Here is a 19,489-nt window from a genome sequence, read left to right as displayed (position 1 = left end):
TAGGCTTGCGAGACTAGTGAGGGCATCAGCGACGATGAGGTTCAGATACAAGAGGCGGCATGTACTTATTATGATCATGATGTACCATAGTGGTCGGGAACAACACGGGTTGATGCGATGACTAGCGCCGCTGACTCAATCACCTCGCAGCTGCCAGTGCTAGCGTCTTGGTCTCGTACTATATATGTAGCTAGTATCTCCGTTACGTTGAGGTGTCATGTTGAAGGTCATCGACCCGTCATTCGTGCAGCATATCTGAGTGTGATGCCGAGATTAGTTGTGAGACGTTCGTCATGAAGTAAGTGCGGGCCGGGAGATATGCCTCGTGGCTGGGTTTTGCTATTCTCCTCCTCGCACCTCAACAATCCGAAGAATCGGTTCCCGCACGATTTTAGCTATGGTCAATAGCAAACTTTCTGCTGCAGCCGATTTCCTTTAATCGACGTTGTTGTTGAAGAGAATGCGAATCAGTTGCCACGTGGAGTGGTCGCGTATGAACGCTGCCATTGGCCCATTACAGTATCGGCGCATGCAGTGGATCATCTACGTCTCTTCCGTGTGCTCGGGAGTCCACAGAATTCACTAGAATGTCGGTCGTGCTCTCAGCTATGCCACGGAGCACTGCACTTCCGGGACCGGATTCAGGCATTAGTCTCTGAGCTCAAAAGTGTGGCCGCTGCATATCATTTTATCGCGATCGCTACTTGACCATAGTTCTGCGGCTTTTTCGACCACAAGAAATGTCTGCCTACGGTGCTATCCTAGGCCCAAGCCGCACAGTTACACTTCCGTCCACTTTATGGCATCTGAGGACCACTCGCACCCGTTCCGATGTTAATCATCTGACGATCCATCACCTCACCGTGTCGACCGCGCTTGCTCTGCCAGGACTGCTCCCATACCTGCATGCCGTGTTCGCAGATGAACTGGATCGAGGGTTAAGCTATCCGCAGGAGATCCTCGCGGGAGAGATCTACACCGAAGAGATGTTCAAGGCCTATTACTTCGCTGGAGACGTGCTAATTGCGGTCCTTGGAGACGGTAAGGAGGACAGCAAGGCACACGATGGTGGCGAGATTTCGCAGGGGATAGAAGAGGCTAGGAACGGACGAAGTTGGGAGGATTGCATAGCCGGATGCTACTACGTGAGCCACGATATCATCAGCCATCTCTTGTACTAACTTTGTATGAATTGGTGATCTTAGGTAAAACCCAACTATCCTGGCCGTTCCTCGCATGTAAGTGACATTACGATGTTTGCTGCACTTAGCCGCCCTATGGACTTTGTGCTTTCCGGTTTTATCTCAATGCCAACATGGCATCAGGCATTTCGCCGTACATATCATTTCCCAAGCGGTTGACAATCACAACATTGTCTTGTCTTCCGTCTTTCGAATAACTGCTTTACATGTGTGAGTTCCGGGGGCTTACAAGTGAATACTTCTTGTAGATTTGCAATGCGGGCTTCCTCGTACCCCCTTCACAACGCGGGAAGGGTATAGGGTCGGTCCTGGCACGTTCCTTCCTCTACTACGCTCCTCGCCTCGGATATGAGGCCAGTGTTTTCAATCTGGTATACGTGAACAACACGGCTAGCGTCAGGTCAGTCTTTCGCGTCAAGGCCGGTCGTGATTTTCCCGGGATCCTTGCGATTCATCCGTACTTCTCTACGTCATCTAACGTATTCATTTGAGTAGATTGTGGGAGGCTCTTAATTTCACGAAGGCAGGCTTGATTCCCCGTGCCGGCCGGCTGAAGAAGGCAGATGGTACTCCGGGCGAGGAATACGTGGACGCCTATGTATACTATCGTCGCTTTGACAAACCTTGAAAACGAGTGAATTCGAGATGCGACGTGCAATATAAATACATCTCCGTACATAGTACATAGCAACTGTTCGTAAGTATGTTCATGTACAATACGATGGAGTTCCGAACTCGAGAGGTTGCCGTCTTGCAATCCTACTGAGGGACCGGCGAAATGTCGCATACTGATATCGATATGGTTCCAGCCGTTCTAGAAATGTGCTGAGCCTGAGGGCGAAGCGGCCCCGCCAGTTATTTTGCTCTTCGGATGGCAATACGAATATGTTCATCCGTACCAGTTTGCTTGAACTGCACCATAATCAGTCGTCAGGAGGAAAAAGAAACAACATACGCAACAGAAAACATACTACGAGTTCCCGCGTACGGTGCAAGCTCTCGATTTCGTCTATCCTGTTGCGCACGTTGTCCAAGAGATCATCGAACCCGTCTTCTTCGACCACTTGTGTTGCTGCATGGAGCAGCAGTAATGAATCGGGCATCACGTCGTGATTAGCCTGCAGAGTATTCGAAACACAGTTAGCTTTCCACAGTGTAAGATATTGTTAGACGTGCATCGATGGCTATTATACTGGCTCTATCAAGATCTGTAGAATCTCTACATCAGAACGACTCAGAATAATGCGGCTAATGCTCACATACCTTCCAAAAAGTCGGTGCGCGTCATTATCTGACGGCACTTATACTGTTATAAGAATAAGCACGAGATCATAGAGATAAAATAGCGCCCTTACATAGGGTATCTTGGGCAGGGGCAGCTCCTCGGGATTTTCTAGGAGAGCACCAGCAGCTATGGCTTCAACTCTGCGCCGCTGGTCTTCGCGGTGCTGCCTCACGAACTCGCGCAGAAGGAGCCAAGAGGAAGAGCTCCACTTTTGCTCGTCCATTACGTCGTCATCGCAGTCAGGTATGAGTCCGATTTGGCTCTGCAACCACGCCTTTTCGACCGCGAGCAGGGTCTGCGAATGCTCGAGCATATCCTGAGCTTCAGATATTTTTGAGAGATAGGAGAGGCGGCCTCCGACGATAGAAACAGCCTCCTTGAAGATGTCAAGACTTTCTACTGCGCTTCTGCTGCTCGTGCGCGTGCGTATGAGCTCCCGCACGGCTTCATCACATTCGAGGTCAGAGACAGACACAATCTGATCGCAGCATAAGCTCATGTTCAGAAAGTGAGGAATAGAACCAACACGCAGTCTACTAGCGTTCTTTCCTGTCTCTGGAGTCAGATCGTAATGCTCACATAAGAACCGAGGGCAGAGCTTACTCATCACAAATAATGGCCATGAATGGTCGCTGAAAGTGATTACATTGGTGAGTACGCAAGCAGTTCAATAATCGAGGACTACAGACGTGCTGAAAACCATGGTAAGAATGCCTGACGGGGAAATTTGCTGAGTTGACTCTACACAGAATGAAACTACTTGAGATCCAAACTTACCACTCGCAGCCCAGGATTCTGCGCGCTGCTGTAGCTGAAGAAGTATATTCCTTCCTTCCTCCTGGTTCTGGAAGAAGTGAACGTTATTCAAGATCAGGATGAGGGGACGGTCAGTCCGCCGTGAGTAGCGCAGTGCCACCTTCTCCAATTTGTTCATGGCTGTGGGCCAAAGTGAGACTGTGGATGTATGAAAGCCGCAGTTCACTAGCCTCGTTCGATGTCAAGAGCAGCACCACCTGCGCAGGCCGTCAATAACAGCTTGGACACAACAAGACAGAGATTCTCACCTTCTCGAGGATCACGTCTTTGGAATAGACCAGTTTGCGTGTCTTCATTGAACTCGTAATTGAGGGCTTTTCCTAGGCGTAGCCTGAAGACTTCCATATCGGGGTGTGCATCGCAGATCGCGACACCTTCAGCTTGTACGGCCTGCATAGCGTCAAATATCATCGTGGTTTTCCCTGTCCCCTGTCCGGATCACTAATGTATGCATATACACCTAACAGACCGACAACGTAACACATTAACTACATACCTTTGGCCCAAGAATGACGAAGTATTGCCCAACTTCGATACCATGGACAATCCGATCAACCAAATCTTGCTCTTTCCGTCGCATATGCTGCACTGCCAAACCATCTATGCTAGATTGCAGCTCTTCTGACAGAGTGCGGTGCCTTCTTCTCCGATGACTTGCTAGCTCAAGAGCTGGATCATACCCCCCGGCGAAAGCAAGCTCCATCTAGTGATCGGAGGGTGAGCGTTGAAGACTTCCGAAGAGGAAATGGCTGTTACCTTGTCGAGGACATTCTTCTTGTACCAGGCAACATAGGCAATCCCACCCAAGAATACTGTAAGACGAATGTTCAGCTCCGCCTAGGCCAAGTGAACGAGGGTGTCGGTCTACAGCAGAGATATGCTAGCATGCGTAGTTGTCGGAAACGGCCTAGGGACAACCCGAAGAGTTGTATGTATGCGCACCCCGACGTTGACCAACGGTCGTTAGACCTGGTCCAGTGTACGTACATGGAATAAGACACACAGAGAACAGCGCCGTAAGATAGACAGGCCCAGGGATATTTACACTCACCCATACCAAGACCAATTACTGCCGTGATAACGGCATCGACAACTGGGGATGAGCTGAGGGATAAACTGCCTCCCCTTGGACGCGTAGAATTTGCAGAACCACGAGCATACGGTGCCTTATCCGGTTCATTTTCTCCAGAGGTATAATCAGAAGGTCCATTTGACTTCGAATTCGGAGACGCTCTTGCAGGGGTATTTTGATGAAAATATCGAGATAAACCAGTATACTTGAACTGCCCAAGACGATCCAGGATTAGATATTGCGGACCCACAGCAAAACGAATGTATTGAGGCGAAGAAACTCTTTCGAGCGTGTGCAGGGAATATGTCAGTCGGAAAGAGCGAGCTGCATGCATCATAACTCAAGTACACGGCTCGTCCGATGCAGGTTTAAAAAATATGGAGATGGCTGATCGATTCAATAAATTGGTGGACCATGGACCGCGCGCTGCACCGCCTCACGTACGACGGGCACTGCGTGCCCTAGACTAGGCGCAACGTCGCAGAGCGCTGGATATCCGACTCGGACTTGGCGGAAAGCGGAACCACCGTGACGTGACCTTGTGATTCCCGTCACCCGACCGAGTCGGCGAAACCAAATTCGACACTGCGAACATCTTCTCTCTGCACCGTCATACTCGTCCACCAGCATGGCCTACGGACTGACAATAGGAACAGACCGTTCTACTTCTCTCCAGGTGCGCTCATTTACCACGATTTAGTCGTTCCTTCTGACCTACGTGGCCAGAATGCTATCCAAGACGAGCTTACGAAGCGAGGCTATAGCCCTGACGCAGGTTCGTGTGATTGACTGCTTGAACATGCTCATGTTCACCTCCTTCTGCTGCAGATCCAGTTATGGCGGAATATATCACAATAATGATTATTAACAACAAAACACCAGGTAGGTGGTGTCCTGGCATGTGCAGTGACTGTCCACTGACGCTATTGCAGCTCAAATCTCATCTGAACTGGAGGATTGTAAGTGATTTTGTCCTTACTTACTGATCAGCCTTTCATTGAATCTCTCTCCTTAGTAATCGGCAGCGACTTTGGTGAACATCTCGATCTAGGTATACTTGTTACGTTACTGACCTCTTTTTGTCTTAGACCCAAGTTTCGTCGACTGGCTATTCGCAGAAGCTGCAAAAGGGGCACCTGAGTCAGAAACACCCGCTCCTGCTGAACCATCGACTTCCACGCAGACTCCCGTGCGTGAATCACCGCCACATGTCAGTAGCGATGCCTCGCGACGACCACCAAACGGACCTCGTTCCAGCGCGCCATTATATCAGCATGCTATCTCACAGGCATTACCTTCTATGTCTCCCACGGCGCAAAAACGAAGTGCTTCTGCACGATCACCTTCGCCAACGGGGCACGTCAACAAGTTGAGACGAACGGATCTGCCGACCGGGCCCCGCGCCATGTATCGGGATGGTACTGGATCACACCACGGAGGAACGAGAAGCTTACTGGAGCGTGTTGGGCCGGTGCAGAACAACCAGGCGGGATACATGTCGGATGATATCCAAGCACGAATTGACAACATTACGAGCAACCCAGACCCTGGGATGATGATGATGGGCGGAGGATTTCCGATGGGTGGTATGAGTGGTATGGACATGGCGGCGATGGCGAACCCGCTGATGCTACAGGAGATGTTGATGAGCCAAATGGCGTTGGTGTCACAGATGGCGGGTGCGATGGGGATCATGAACCCTGCGGTGGGACAGTTCATGAATCCTGGGTTCCCCATGCAGCCAGGCATGGGAGGAGATATGGGTCTGATGAATGGTGGAATGAACGGGATGCATCACGTCGGTCCGGAAGGCGCGGGAAGAGGACGGAGGGGAAGGGGAGGACAACCACCACGAGGTACAGGACGGTCAAGAGGGGGACCACCTGGGACCACTATCGCTTCGCCCAATACCTCAGAAGCAACAGTCGATGGCCCGCAAACCGCGGCACCACCATTAGCTACATCTGGCCAGCAACTCCAGATCCCGGTTGTTGCTCCAACGCCAAAGCCTGCCGTTTCTTCTCCCTCATCCCCAGCAACTACCGTTCCATCTATCTCGAATGCTCAAGCACATCCGCGCTCTGGATTTGTCCCACCTGAGCGACCACAGTCGCCTACATTATGCAAGTTCGCGCTTAAATGCACCAACCCTTTGTGTCGGTATTCCCACCCATCCCCCGTGGCCACGGCGGAGAGCGGTGTAGTTCTTAGTAACGAGGCATGCGAGGAGGGAAGGAATTGCAAGGACAAAGACTGCATCAAGGCTCACGTCAGCCCAGCAGTTCTAAATGCCAAAGGTTAGTTTTCACTATGATGACAGTTTCAATCGTACTGAGTGTGGTTATCCAGCAACGGAACATATGAGGCCTGCTACCTTCGTTCCCCCGACAATATTGGCTTCACAGTCTCAGACGCCCTGCAGATTTGGCGTCGCTTGTACACGCCCCGGTTGCCCATATTTGCATCCCCGCACCGTCGAGCCGAAGTCTCATTTTGCTCAGCCGTGCCGATTTGGCACGGCGTGCACACGGGCCACATGCCCCTTCCAGCATCCCGAAGGACGGGTACTGCCATCCACATTCCATCGCGGCCTTTCGACGCATAGCCCGATGGTAAACATTTCCACACCTGAAGCCGGCTCGATGAGTACGCCTAGTCCGCACAAGAGCATCACCTTCAACAAATCCGCGATCGGAGGGACCGCTGCCGAGTTGGAGAAGAAGGTGAAGGAGATGGAGGAGAAGAAGATTCAGGCGGAGAAGGCAGTCGCCGAAGCTGAGGCTGCCGCTGCTGCAGGCAAGAATGATGACTCGTCCAAGCCGGTCGTGATTACCGCGTGAGGGAGAGGGAGCAGATATCCGCATATTGGGCATGGATGTCATTCCCAGCAAAACTCGCCTCGATATTTTGTGCAGACGAACCTGAACGTTAGATACTGTGTACTATCGTACTTATTTACCTCGGTTACTCGTGCTTTCTTCTTTGGTCTTCTTCGAATAATCATTCTCGCGTAGTGTCGTGCGAGACCGCCAACTCACTCCGTTTGACTTTGCTGTGCAGTAAAAGGATATAGTATAATGCAGTCTGCCTATAGTATACACACAAGACTAGCACGTCTGACTGCGGCTTCGACATTTGCCGACAACTGTAGGCAAACTTGCGTGGCGTACAAGAGACACCGGTGCCTCACTGGAGGCAATGACACAGCTTGAGCGCACAATGGGGACTGCTACGCCTGAGGGTCGGTAGTAGTAGTGCCAATGGTCTACTTGCTGGCTGGCCCTGAACCGGATCATTCTTACCCTTCCAGTCAGGACTGTCGAAGATGGTATCAGCACTGGGACCGCACACCCAAATAGTTTCTGTGTGTAGCGCACCCTCTACCCCTCTGTTCTTTGTATTTGATTTTCACTCTTGTAGACCGAGGGTGTGAGATCCATCCCATAACCGCTTGTCTTCCTTAAGCATTTGTACATAGCGGACCTGCCTTCCAAGGCGAGCCGTAACCCTCGCGCTTTTTCCAACCTTGGGTCAATGGTTGCTATCATGCGGGAGTCTAAGTGGTCTGCTGTTAGCTGGAATCGTCCAACGCCAGCTCCAGAGCAAGCGTCCGGCGCACTGTCTCAGTTATGCTCGCACTGAAGGGCCTTCTTCGACAACAACTTCTGAGCACGTCAAGGTTAACCGCTGATACTATGGCAGACTTTAGAATGACTCGCCCACGGTGCATCTCCGTCTTCTACGTTGCGACGAACCTGCCACTGAGACATTGCCAACAAGTCACTAACTGACATGTTGGCAGGTGCGGCGACGTCCCAGAGTCAACATTCCAACGTGTTCCTGCACTTCGGCATCACTGAAATCGGGAAGGATTTGCGTGACATTACATGGGTCACAATCGTTCCGTGACAATTGGGTGCTGTATGATATCCGAGCATCATTTTCTTCTTTTGTGTCAGCAATGTAATGAAACTGAGGATTGTAATGCGTTACGTGGCTCATTACAATCGCAGCAAATATCGTGTCTAGCTCACATCGGCGGAAAAGAGTTTTCGCAAGAAACGGATCCGCGACTCGGTTACTTTGTGTGACGCTTTGTGACACTGCGCAACGATTCTCTCCATACCTGTCTCACTTTCGACCCTGCTCTTGACCAATATCCAGCGGCGCTCAAACTAACAGCCACTCATCCGGGCTACTTTTGATTTATCTGGTTCCATCCGAAGAGGCTTCGTCGAGATTCCACCGGACCATACCCATCGAGACCTGTTTTGTCAGCATAATTCCAACGAACGGAAGTAGGCGGAAGTGCCGTCGACATAAAAGCGCGACCTCTGCGGTGTTTTCTTCTCGCCAATTGCCAGCTGGTCGCTCACTGGAAAACCCCAGGTTTTCTTTGAGGTGCGCAGTGTCCGTCCTTTCAAGTTTGTTTTAAGTCCATGACCGTGTATATGCTAAACATCCCGTATTAGATTTTCATTTGGTTGCATTCAGTCTAGGTGCGTGCCCTAAGGTGCATCGTGTGCTATGTTCGTTGTTGTGTCATGTCTAACTGTCCTTGCCATGGTACTGCAGGAGCTCTTATTTCCTCCCCAATTTGGTCTGAGATCGGTATGCTAGCAGTCCAGGTGGATTGCCGGTAAACGGTTTGTCATCCATGCTCATGCTGATATTTTCTGTTATCTACTGACTCTGGCTCAATGTTTTATGGTGGTGTTTTTCAGGCTGATGTCAAGCATTTGGGTTGGTGTGGCATGGTTGCGGGGGATTGGAGGCGAGTCTAGAGACAAATGAAGTAGTTTTGCACTGTAGACTAGATGGACTGAAAATGAATAAATAATATTTCGAAATTTTCTTCACTAGATGTCTGAATTCTGGGACGTGGCGAATATGTCTGATTTTGGATAGGCGAGTGAAGTCCTGAACAAGATTTCGGTTTAATGCGATCTAGCGAATCTGGCTCGTTACAACCGCGTTATAATTCCCTGCGCCAGTTACAAACGCTCAGCGTTGTAATGCATCGTAACGGTGGTTGCAATAGTTGCCTGGTTTACGTCGATTTCACCCGTTATAGCTGCGTTGTGAAACCTTCCCGGATTCCGTGATGCTCGGTACGCTCTTGAATATAGTGAATGACGCGGCGTTCTGTTGTGACACACCCACAGGATTTGTGGATGTCTTTTCTTGTTCTGCACCTGACTCCTGCGAAAACTGCTCATTGTGAACATTATCATGAAACGTACCGCAACGTCGTCATGCATTTATGTATCAGGCCGTCAATAAACTTCGAGAGGTCCACTGGCATGCTGTATTGATGATTAAAACATGGGTTCCAACACTAAAATCTTGCGGTCAGTGTGATATAGCACAGACATGACTCAAGTGGTAACTTCGACGAATGCCATGCCTTATCTCCCTCCTTGCACAGCTGTAATAACTTCTTGAACTATGGAAACAGGCTCGCCTAGTTAGCATCCTCATTATATACAATGTGTTTAGATAGCATTGAAGTGTGGCAAGATGGCCGAGCGGTCCAAGGCGTGTGACTCAAGCGCGAGCTACCTCCCAGTCGAGGTCAAAGTCTTCTCATCAGGGTTTCCTGGCGTGGGTTCGAATCCCACTCTTGTCATTTTGTCGCGGGGAGTGGTATTGTCATCCCCCTAGAAGAATTACCCCTTTGACAAAGGCACCATGTTCCGATAGATGATGTGGAGGAGCAAGTCGACAAAGAGATCGACAATAATGTAGCTAATCCAAACGTGAATAACACTAATAATTGCATGGCCGCGATGTTGGTGGACATCTTGGAAGACAATTGCAGGCCGTCCTAGCGTTTCACCGAGGCACATTAAAATTGGCAGTGAAGCTTTGGTCGGTTGGTGCAGAAGCTGAACGAGCGGGCAATGCAGAACTACGTCGCATAAGGAGGTCGGTCTTGAACGGTACCTCTACATGAGCCAGTGCCCGACGAGTTTTCCGAGGTTGGAGTGCGCGTATGACGCGACTTGTCACGGTCACGGTGTGGCATCTGAGATGCAAAAATTGAGGACGAGTCAGGTTGGAGTGAGCGCGCACCACTGCAGCTCGAGGTTTCTCTCCCTCCAATCTCGCCGGACACCTCTCGGGCATGGGACTTTTACGTCTCTATCCTGGTTGGACCTCACGGCTCCTTCAGTGCAGCCGAAGCCCACGGCTCACTCGACAATTCCATGTCTCTCGTTTTCGGTCTGCGCCTTGCCCTTCAAAACCCGTCCACGCGATACCCCAGGCCGCCGTTGGCTCTTATACGCAGCAGGATGGCGGGCACGTTCTCAACTCTCCTTCTGAACTCGCTCGCCGACTGTCCGCGAAGGTACTGCCAAAAATCCCCCGGCCCAATGTGCGCAAGGTCCTCATCGTCGGCAGTGGTGGTCTCAGCATCGGTCAGGCGGGCGAATTCGACTACTCGGGTTCACAGGCGTTGAAGGCTCTGCGTGAGGAGGGCGTTGACGCGGTTCTAATCAATCCAAATATCGCGACATGGCAGACGTCTCATCAGCTTGCTTCCGAGGTCTACTTCTTGCCCATTACACCGGACTATGTTGCATATGTTTTGGAAAAGGAACGGCCTGACGGTATCCTGCTTACATTTGGTGGGCAAAGTGCTCTCAATGTTGGAATTGCATTGGATAAAATGGGCGTCCTCGAGCGGCTCGGAGTTCAGGTGCTTGGAACACCTATTCGGACCTTGGAGGTATCGGAGGATCGTGATCTGTTTGTACATGCTCTCAAGGGTGCGTAACTTTTTCTTTTTTACGTGTCTGTTTTCCTCCTGTCAAGGGCCGCATGTTGCTACGGCGAAGTCGGTTTCAAGGCAATGATATCGTCTTCCCTGAGTACAACTGTTAAACATGTCCGTCAATGAAATGTTATGTTCGCTGTTTGGTCATCGAACTATCATCTGCTCGACTTTCAGCTTATCATTATTCCACTGAAAGTCTGATTCACCTCTATTGCAGAGATTGATATTCCCGTCGCACAATCCACTGCTGTATCTTCGGTAAATGATGCACTGAATGCTGCGGAGAAAATCGGTTATCCTGTCATCTTACGGTCCGCCTTCACATTGGGTGGTCTCGGCTCTGGCTTCGCCAACAATTCAGATGAACTGCGTGACTTGTCTGCCAAGAGTCTGAGTCTGAGTCCGCAGGTCCTAATTGAGCGGAGTATGAAGGGCTGGAAGGAACTCGAATATGAGGTTGTCCGCGATGCTGCTGATGTTCGTCATATCCCCCTCAGTGTCAACGACAAAATACTGAAATGTGCGTCTTTATTTAGAACACCATTATCTGCTGCAACATGGAGAACTTTGACCCGCTTGGCACACACACCGGTGATTCCATCGTCGTCGCTCCATCACAAACCCTGCCCGATGACGAGTATCATATGCTGCGGTCAGCTGCGCTCAAGGTTATTCGGCATCTGGGTGTAGTCGGCGAGTGTAATATTCAATATGCACTTAACCCGACATCCAGAGAGTACTGCGTCATCGAAGTCAACGCGCGCCTCAGTCGCTCAAGGTACTAGAGATGTTTTCTGGCAGGTCATTGCTGAATTGCTGTTCAGTGCTTTGGCTTCGAAAGCCACAGGATATCCACTCGCCTACACTGCGGCGAAGATTGCTTTGGGCTACACTCTCCCTGAGCTGCCCAACGCAGTCACGAAGACGACGACGGCATGTTTCGAACCCTCCTTGGACTACATCGTGACGAAAATTCCGAAGTGGGACTTGGCCAAGTTCTCGGCGCAAGTGAACCGCGAGGTCGGCTCAGCTATGAAGTCCGTCGGAGAGGTTATGGCTATCGGGCGCACCTTCGAGGAGAGTCTGCAGAAGGCTATCCGGCAGGTGGACCCGCGCTGGAAGGGGTTTGAGGCGTACGTTCAGCCTGAAGACCTGGACTACGCTCTCAGCCATCCCACCGATATGCGATTGTTCGCAATCGCCTATGCGATGTTCAACAAGCAGTACACGGTTGACAAGCTTCACGATCTGACCAAGATTGACAAGGTTCGCGGTTCACTGGATCAACGGCTATCGACCACTGATAGCTGTTCTGCAGTGGTTCCTCTACAAGATCGATAACATCGTTCAGACGGTCTATGCGATTAAGGAAGTCGGGTCTGTGGAGAAGATCGACGAAGAGCTTATGAGACGTGCCAAGTGCATGGGTTTCTCAGATGCCCATATTGCGGACCTGGTATCGTCCACTGAGAACACTGTCCGTGCTCACCGCAAGGCGTTCGGCATCACTCCCTTCGTGAAACGCATCGACACTCTGGCTGCAGAATACCCCGCTCATACGAACTATCTTTATACCACGTACAACGCCTCAGAGCACGATGTGGAGTTCGACGAGCACGGCACCATGGTCCTTGGCAGCGGCGTGTACCGCATCGGCAGCAGCGTGGAGTTCGACTGGTGTGCGGTCACCTGCGCCCGAAAGTTGAGAGAAATGGGCCAGCGGACAATCATGGTGAACTATAACCCCGAGACCGTGTCAACCGACTTCGACGAAGCCGATCGGATGTATTTCGAAGAACTCGGTTACGAGCGGGTTATGGATATCTATGAGCTGGAGCAGGCGCACGGCGTCATTGTCAGCGTAGGCGGTGGGTCGTTGCATCTCGTCAACTCTTACGTTTTACTGATTTGGTTTGCATGTCCAGGTCAGCTGCCCCAGAACATCGCTCTGCGGTTAAAGGACAATGGTGTGAGCGTCCTTGGAACAGATCCTGAGAAGATTGACAATGCCGAAGATCGTCACAAATTCTCGTCCATCTTGGACAGCATTGGGGTAGATCAACCCGAGTGGACTGAAGTTACTTCTGTCGAAGATGCCAAGACATTCGCTCAGAAGGTCGGGTGCGTACCACGTCGTAAAGTGCGGGGCGCTCGTTCTGACTGCTCCACTGATCAGTTATCCCGTACTTATCCGCCCCTCTTATGTCCTGTCGGGCGCAGCGATGAACGTCGTGTACGAGGAGTCGGCTTTGGAATACAACCTCTCCGCTGCCGCTTCGGTTTCCCCGCTCCATCCTGTGGTCGTCTCCAAGTTCATTGACAACGCTCAGGAGATTGACGTTGACGCCGTTGCCTACCAGGGGAAGCTACTTCTGCACGCCATTTCAGAGCACGTAGAGAACGCAGGTGTCCACTCTGGTGATGCCACCCTCGTCCTCCCGCCCTTTTCCCTGACAGACGAGGATATGCTCCGCTTGAAGCATATCGCAGAGAAGGTTGCCGCGGCCTTCGAGATATCCGGGCCGTTCAATATGCAAGTTATTCGCAAAGCTGCTGACGCTCCAGAACAGGAAGCCCTGTTGAAAGTCATCGAGTGCAACTTGAGAGCCTCGCGGTCGTTCCCCTTCGTATCGAAAGTTCTTGGCCACAACTTCATCGATGTTGCAACGGCTGCGATCGTCGGACAGGGCGTGCCGGAACCTGTAGACGCGATGGCAGAGAAACGTGACTACACTGCGATCAAGGTTTCGCAATTCTCTTGGACCCGTTTGGGCGGGGCAGATCCTTTCCTGGGTGTCGGTACGTTAAGCCAGTTCACTCAGAGTGCTATAAATGTTGAGTTCTTTAATTCCTCCAGAGATGGCAAGTACCGGCGAAGTCGCAGCTTTCGGCCAGGACATCCACGAGGCCTACTGGGCAGCTCTACTCAGCACTACAGGCTTCAAGGTTCCGCGTGCCCACACCGGTGTCCTTCTCGGCGGCGATACTACCAAGCCTGAGATGAGGACCGTTGCAAAGGGCTTGATCGACCTAGGATTCAAGCTCTACTGCTCCTCGCCTGTGGTGGAAGAATTCCTCAACAGCATACCGTACGTTTCCGCCAAGCGCATAATTTTTCCCACCAAGGACAAGCGCAAATTGCGTGAAGTCTTTGATGAGTATGATATCGAGTGTGTCATCAACTTGGCGAAGGCGCGAGGAACAGGTGCGACCGATGAGGATTATGTCGCTCGCCGGTGAGTATTTGTTGGAGGCGTTCTTTCGACGTCGCTCTGACACTGGCTTAGCAACGCTGTCGACTTCGGCTTGCCATTACTGAACAACGCTCGATGTGCGCAATTATTTGTGGAGAGCCTAGCGAAGAAGATCCCGCAAGGCGGGTTGCGCAGCTACACTGAAGGTAAAATACCCTCGGAGGTACGATCCTGGCGCGAGTTCGTCGGAAGGAGGGCATGATTTAGCCTGTGAACCGGGATGATGGACATAGACATTTAGACGTCTTGCGCGAGATCTAAAAGTAATGGTATGTAAAAGAACTATTCATGCTAATGGATGTAAATTACTGCACGTTCTTGTTCATATAGAGTAGATTCTCTAAGCCTACGATGAAGCGGGCAAGAGATCTTCTGACGTACACAGCGTCCCAAAATCGAGTTCCGACACGGTTCTGCCTCGTCGGAACACGACATCGGCATTCTCTTGGCGGTCGACTGCGAACTTCTTCACCAGTGCCGGGTCCAAGACGCCCTCGATAGCATCTGCTACAAGACCACCGATATTCGGGAGGAACTGTGGAGCGCTGTAAGATCTACATCGTGTTGAAAACAAATGAGACATCCAATATATACCTTGTAAGCATGACCGCTTCCGGCGGTGGCTAGCACCACACCTGAATCTGACGGGTGGAACCCGATGATCCAGTCGTCGTCAGGTGAGTCCGTATACCTTCTCAGCACATGAGCGAAATCTCCCGGTACGAGTGACCTGTTACAACTCTCACCAACACAGCCGCGTGCTGCTGAAAGGTTTCTTCGCCAGCTCGGGGAACACCTTCGCAAGTTGCGTACGGATTTCCTGGAGCTCTTTCTTTGGGATGCGCGATCCTTGGCCGTCCTCGGGTTGCACGAATTGCGGGGTGGATATCGAAACCCCAGAAAGCGACGTTGGCAGCGTCGAAGTGTAGCCTGCCGATTCAACGGCAATTTTCATGATGTTCTCGTGGTTGGGCTGCGATGGCACTGAGTCAGTGACGTATGGACATACGTTTGAGGCGACCCACCGGGAATATGTAGAAGCCATTGTTAAAGTCCAGGTAGATGGGCATATTGCGGTAGGCATTTCCGTCTTCGGGAGTCAGTTGGATGGTCGCAATGCTCTGCCTGATTTCACTCCAGTTGACCTTGGAACGATTACCGAGAAACAAGTTACATACGCAGTTGCTAGACACTTCTGTCCAAGTTCGAGAGTGGGGAAGCTGGACGCGGTCCAGGAGCCTGCGCACAATATTACTAAATCGGCGCTGTATACAGAGCCGTCAGCGCATTCGACACCCGTCGTTTTTCCATCCGTTTTCAGGAGCTTGCAGACGGCCTTTCCCGATACGACTTTGGCACCCAAGGCTATTGCCTTCTTCATCAAGATGGAGACGCCTTGCGCTGCGTTGGCCCATCCTCCGTCGCGATTAATGTAGCCGATTTTGTTATTTAGGGCACCCAACTTTACACCAGGAGGGAAGATTCCTCGGATGGCTTCCTCGCTCTTCAGTAAATCGATGCGACCGCCCAGCGCCAGCTCGCTCTGGTATGCTTGATCCGCATACGAATCTCCTCCCGACATCATGGTGAACACGCCACATCTGCAAAGGATTACAAGTGAGTTTCCTGTATTCACAGAGCTCATTCGCGTGGTACGAACTCGTGATAAGTGTCTCCCCATTCTTTCTCGTCTTTCCATGCTTCGATGGCTTCCCGAGCGAAACGCGCGTAGAAAACATCTGGATATGCGCTTCGAACGACTAGAGGCCAACTTCTGTTAGTTTCATAACGACATGGTTCCGACCTTAGACACGTACTCTTGTTTAAATCGGTGCTTGCAGCGTGAGGTGCAGGCAAGACGTCAGATCGATCCAAAACGGTGATCTTAGCGAAGCCTCTTAGAAGCAGATGGTACGCAGTCGACACCCCGTAGCATCCTGCGCCCACGATGACGATCTCGCGGGATTTCTTTATCGCCATGGTGCAAGGTTGGGACGGAAAAGGCTTGCCAATAGTCGATAAGATGAGATGATAGGCTTTATGTATCCCGAGGAGTTCGGCCCAGACCGTCACCGTCGTGCTGGCGCATAAAGTGACTCATATCTCGCCGGTATATAGCGATATATTTTCGATAGTGTGGAAGACAACGATCCGGGGTGAGCAGAAGGGTCTCATGATGAAGCGATGAGAAAGTAACGGTCACATGACTCATATGTACTTCACGCGACGCGACGCGTCGCAGCTTCATGCACTTCAGCTTTACATTTCATTCGGAACACACAGAACCTAGACACTTCTGACGGCACAAAAAATTTGAGCTAATGATGTTGCAATTATGTGATAGAATTCATCTATTGGTATGTCTAGCACAACAAAGTCATTCGATAGACCAGAGCAGCAATCAAGCAATGTCTGAGGAAGTCCCAGAAAGAGTAAAAATCTAGTCAAACAGACCCACAACAACGTCCTGCATCTTCCCATCGCGAATGGCCTAGGAGAAAAGAGTCAGCGACTGGTCAACACATGTGGCCGAGCGAAGTCTTACCTCATGGATAAGGGAGATGTTTTGTCCAATAGACACCTCATCCACGCCCGGACCACCGTCGAACTTGTCCAGATTCTCCCCTCCGTGCATCTTGATACCGAGGGTGACGCGCACAAACTCGTACACGGGGCGCGTTTTGCCCAGTAGAGGACTGGCAGGCGCTGCCCCGCGCTCGCCGGTGAGGTACGCCACCCGCAATTGCTCCAGCAGCTTCTCGCTCTGGTCCGCCACACTCTTGCGGAACTCGGGGATCTGGACCAAGGCCTCCGCCGCACCGTGCGTCAAGCAGTAATCGACGATGGGGGTGGTGCTCGCCGCGGCGACCTTCCGCATCCGCGGAGCCGCGTCCGTCGTGCTTGTGCCAGCCAGGACATAGTCCATTGCGAGCCAGATGGCAGCAAACAGCTTCTCCAGGTCCACCGCCGCCAGGTGAGCAGCAAAGTGCTTCGAGAGCTGGGCCTGCACGATCTTCTGCATTCCCGCCTCTAGCTCGTTTTGCAGCGCGCGGAGATCCAGCGCCTGGCAGAGAGCATACAGGTAACTCGCGGTGAGAAGCGACAAGACCTCCAGGGAGTTGATTGTCGCGCGTCCACTGATCAAAGCGAGCGAGCTGCAAAACCATCAGCATACGCGTCAGCAAGAACAAGGCATTCGATGCACTCACTTTACGGCCTGGTTGTGCATCTCCGCAGACTGAATGTGGGTTGACACCGGGTTGGCAAGATAGCCCAGCTCACCCACGTACGCAGCAAGATGGATGTCGATCCCCTTCGTATGGTAATTCAGGGACGGGTCCGTCGCGGCCAAGTTCGGTGGAAGTCCGCGGTTCATACTCGGGTTCATCAGTTCCGTGCACTGCGCGAACAGCAGCTTGCCAATGTGGTGCAGTGCAAGCCGCGTCTTCTCCATTGCATTAGTGACGGCCATGGCCTGGAAATTGCCACCGTGGTGGACAGTCCCAGCTTCCCCGTCAATCAGGGGATTGTCCGTAGCTGCGTAGTTCTCATCAGGAACAAATGACAAAACATGATACAGATGGGCGTACTCGAATTGCATTCCAGCGTGATTGCTGAGAGCGCCGACATGATGTCCTCGATCTGGGGACCCAGGAACTGAGCGGCCGTCCGCAAGGGGTATCGATCTTGTCGCAGTTCGCCGACGTCGTCGGTGATCAGTTTCTCCTCCTCATGAGTCACCGCGAGCTGTGTTCCCGTCAACAGGTCATTGATGATGGCCGCTGCCTCGACCTGTCCTGGGTGGGGCCGCGCAACAGCGTGTATGAAGGGTGCAAAAGAACCTTGCGCGCCAAGCATCGCCTCTGTTCCCATCGCCGTACAGACTTCTGACAGCAGCGCGAGATGCACGGCGTCATGCAGCGCCAGAGCGGCGACTGACGCGGAGAACGCTGTTCCGTTGAGGATGCCGAGGTGCTCCTTCGAGGACAGTGGTATGGGCTCGATGCCGTGAGCTGCGAGCGCCTGCGCCGAGGAGACAATGTGACGAGAGCCAAATCTGGCGGTGCCATCAAAGACCCGGATAGAAGGGTTTCCAATAAGGACACCCGCGATATATGACAACGGCGATAGATCTGCAGATTGAATGTGCGTCAGATGTTGTACTCGAATGCGTATTCACAATTATGGGACTCGTGCTCAAACTGGCGCTGATATCCACCCTGTGCAGCTGCAGGTGGCCGCGTAACGATATTCGGAACACAGATACACTTACCTCCAGATGCTGAGATGCTGCCACGAAGAGGGACGAGCGGCGTGATATTCTCCTGAAGCAGAGCACCCATCTTCTCGATAAGCTCCCATCTGACGCCGGAATGCCCGCGAATAAGCGAATTCATTCGAATCAAGATTGCACCGCGAACCCATGACTCCGGCATGCTCGTCGAGGTCAGGGGATCCAGGAGAGGCAAAACCAGGGGCGCGCTGTGTGTCTGAGAGGGGAGCACACCGCACTGCTGATGCTGGAGCAGTGCATGTCCAAGAGCCAGCGGATCATCAGTACGTGTGTCGGCTGATTGACAGGCTTCAGTACAAAGAACTGCTTGGTGGCGATTGGAAGAAACTCACCGCTGCCACCGAAACCAGTGCTGACGCCGTAGACGCTGCTTTCAGAGGCCACTTTGTGGACTATGACAGCCCTGCTCTTTGCAACGCGCTCTTTGATTGGCCGGGAATTGTCGAGCACGACCTGAGCACCGTAACGTGCAGCCGCTGTTACAGCAGGTATGGAGAGTGCGCAACCGTCTACTACGACGGCTTGGCCACTCCTGTACAAAGGGATGAGTGAACGTACCCTGCGGAAACAACGGCTAGCACCAACTTGAACGCATGAAGCTCTTTCTGAGCCTCGATGAACTTTGCCAACAGAGTGGGTGCCGACGAATGTTCGGGTTCGACGTGAGCATCGACCAGAGTCGCGGTGTGAGCCTGAGAGCCCTTGCGACTGACCAGGGGGCTGGCAAGCGGCTGGTGAACAGCACCGTTGATCTTGGTCGGCATAAGGGTAAGTTGCACAGGGGG

At 52.0% G+C, this 19,489-nt stretch overlaps 6 protein-coding genes and 1 non-coding gene across 7 annotated transcripts; 4 read left to right on the top strand and 3 right to left on the bottom strand.

Moving 5' to 3' along the window:
• Nucleotides 1-740: 740 nt before the first annotated feature.
• Nucleotides 741-1,830, top strand: SCP_0307770 (L-azetidine-2-carboxylic acid acetyltransferase; the record flags this gene model as incomplete). The annotated part of the gene is made up of 4 exons (XM_027756165.1): nucleotides 741-1,145; nucleotides 1,206-1,238; nucleotides 1,451-1,602; nucleotides 1,698-1,830. The coding sequence occupies 4 exons, from the start codon at nucleotides 741-743 to the stop codon at nucleotides 1,828-1,830; spliced, it is 723 nt and encodes a 240-aa protein (XP_027611966.1).
• Nucleotides 1,831-2,057: 227 nt separating this feature from the next.
• SCP_0307760 (hypothetical protein) lies at nucleotides 2,058-4,358 on the bottom strand (the record flags this gene model as incomplete). Its single annotated transcript, XM_027756164.1, has 14 exons — nucleotides 2,058-2,114; nucleotides 2,174-2,320; nucleotides 2,379-2,410; nucleotides 2,466-2,508; nucleotides 2,558-2,965; nucleotides 3,014-3,036; nucleotides 3,091-3,119; nucleotides 3,177-3,201; nucleotides 3,265-3,423; nucleotides 3,474-3,500; nucleotides 3,552-3,732; nucleotides 3,800-4,006; nucleotides 4,060-4,115; nucleotides 4,355-4,358. The coding sequence occupies 14 exons, from the start codon at nucleotides 4,356-4,358 to the stop codon at nucleotides 2,058-2,060; spliced, it is 1,398 nt and encodes a 465-aa protein (XP_027611965.1).
• A 645-nt stretch (nucleotides 4,359-5,003) lies between these two features.
• SCP_0307750 (hypothetical protein) lies at nucleotides 5,004-7,215 on the top strand (the record flags this gene model as incomplete). The annotated part of the gene is made up of 7 exons (XM_027756163.1): nucleotides 5,004-5,051; nucleotides 5,102-5,150; nucleotides 5,204-5,257; nucleotides 5,308-5,334; nucleotides 5,391-5,408; nucleotides 5,464-6,672; nucleotides 6,725-7,215. The coding sequence occupies 7 exons, from the start codon at nucleotides 5,004-5,006 to the stop codon at nucleotides 7,213-7,215; spliced, it is 1,896 nt and encodes a 631-aa protein (XP_027611964.1).
• Nucleotides 7,216-9,889: 2,674 nt separating this feature from the next.
• SCP_t0307740 lies at nucleotides 9,890-10,004 on the top strand. Its single transcript has 2 exons — nucleotides 9,890-9,927; nucleotides 9,959-10,004. It is a non-coding gene; the product is annotated as a tRNA-Leu (tRNA).
• A 498-nt stretch (nucleotides 10,005-10,502) lies between these two features.
• Nucleotides 10,503-14,612, top strand: SCP_0307730 (Carbamoyl-phosphate synthase arginine-specific large chain; the record flags this gene model as incomplete). Its single annotated transcript, XM_027756162.1, has 9 exons — nucleotides 10,503-11,148; nucleotides 11,374-11,633; nucleotides 11,693-11,934; nucleotides 11,981-12,422; nucleotides 12,475-13,024; nucleotides 13,082-13,277; nucleotides 13,333-13,955; nucleotides 14,014-14,392; nucleotides 14,444-14,612. 9 exons carry the CDS (start codon nucleotides 10,503-10,505, stop codon nucleotides 14,610-14,612), a joined length of 3,507 nt encoding a protein of 1,168 aa, XP_027611963.1.
• Nucleotides 14,613-14,756: 144 nt separating this feature from the next.
• SCP_0307720 (L-pipecolate oxidase) lies at nucleotides 14,757-16,390 on the bottom strand (the record flags this gene model as incomplete). The annotated part of the gene is made up of 7 exons (XM_027756161.1): nucleotides 14,757-14,945; nucleotides 15,005-15,101; nucleotides 15,157-15,383; nucleotides 15,436-15,535; nucleotides 15,589-16,011; nucleotides 16,071-16,170; nucleotides 16,228-16,390. The coding sequence occupies 7 exons, from the start codon at nucleotides 16,388-16,390 to the stop codon at nucleotides 14,757-14,759; spliced, it is 1,299 nt and encodes a 432-aa protein (XP_027611962.1).
• A 460-nt stretch (nucleotides 16,391-16,850) lies between these two features.
• Nucleotides 16,851-19,468, bottom strand: SCP_0307710 (Phenylalanine ammonia-lyase; the record flags this gene model as incomplete). Its single annotated transcript, XM_027756160.1, has 7 exons — nucleotides 16,851-16,901; nucleotides 16,956-17,565; nucleotides 17,620-17,947; nucleotides 18,001-18,543; nucleotides 18,684-18,980; nucleotides 19,037-19,236; nucleotides 19,290-19,468. 7 exons carry the CDS (start codon nucleotides 19,466-19,468, stop codon nucleotides 16,851-16,853), a joined length of 2,208 nt encoding a protein of 735 aa, XP_027611961.1.
• Nucleotides 19,469-19,489: the final 21 nt, after the last annotated feature.

This window comes from Sparassis crispa (assembly GCF_003851025.1).
Source record: "Sparassis crispa DNA, contig_000002F, whole genome shotgun sequence".
In the NCBI taxonomy this organism is placed as follows: Eukaryota; Fungi; Basidiomycota; class Agaricomycetes; order Polyporales; family Sparassidaceae; genus Sparassis; species Sparassis crispa.
This window is presented reverse-complemented; position numbering and strand designations above follow the sequence as displayed.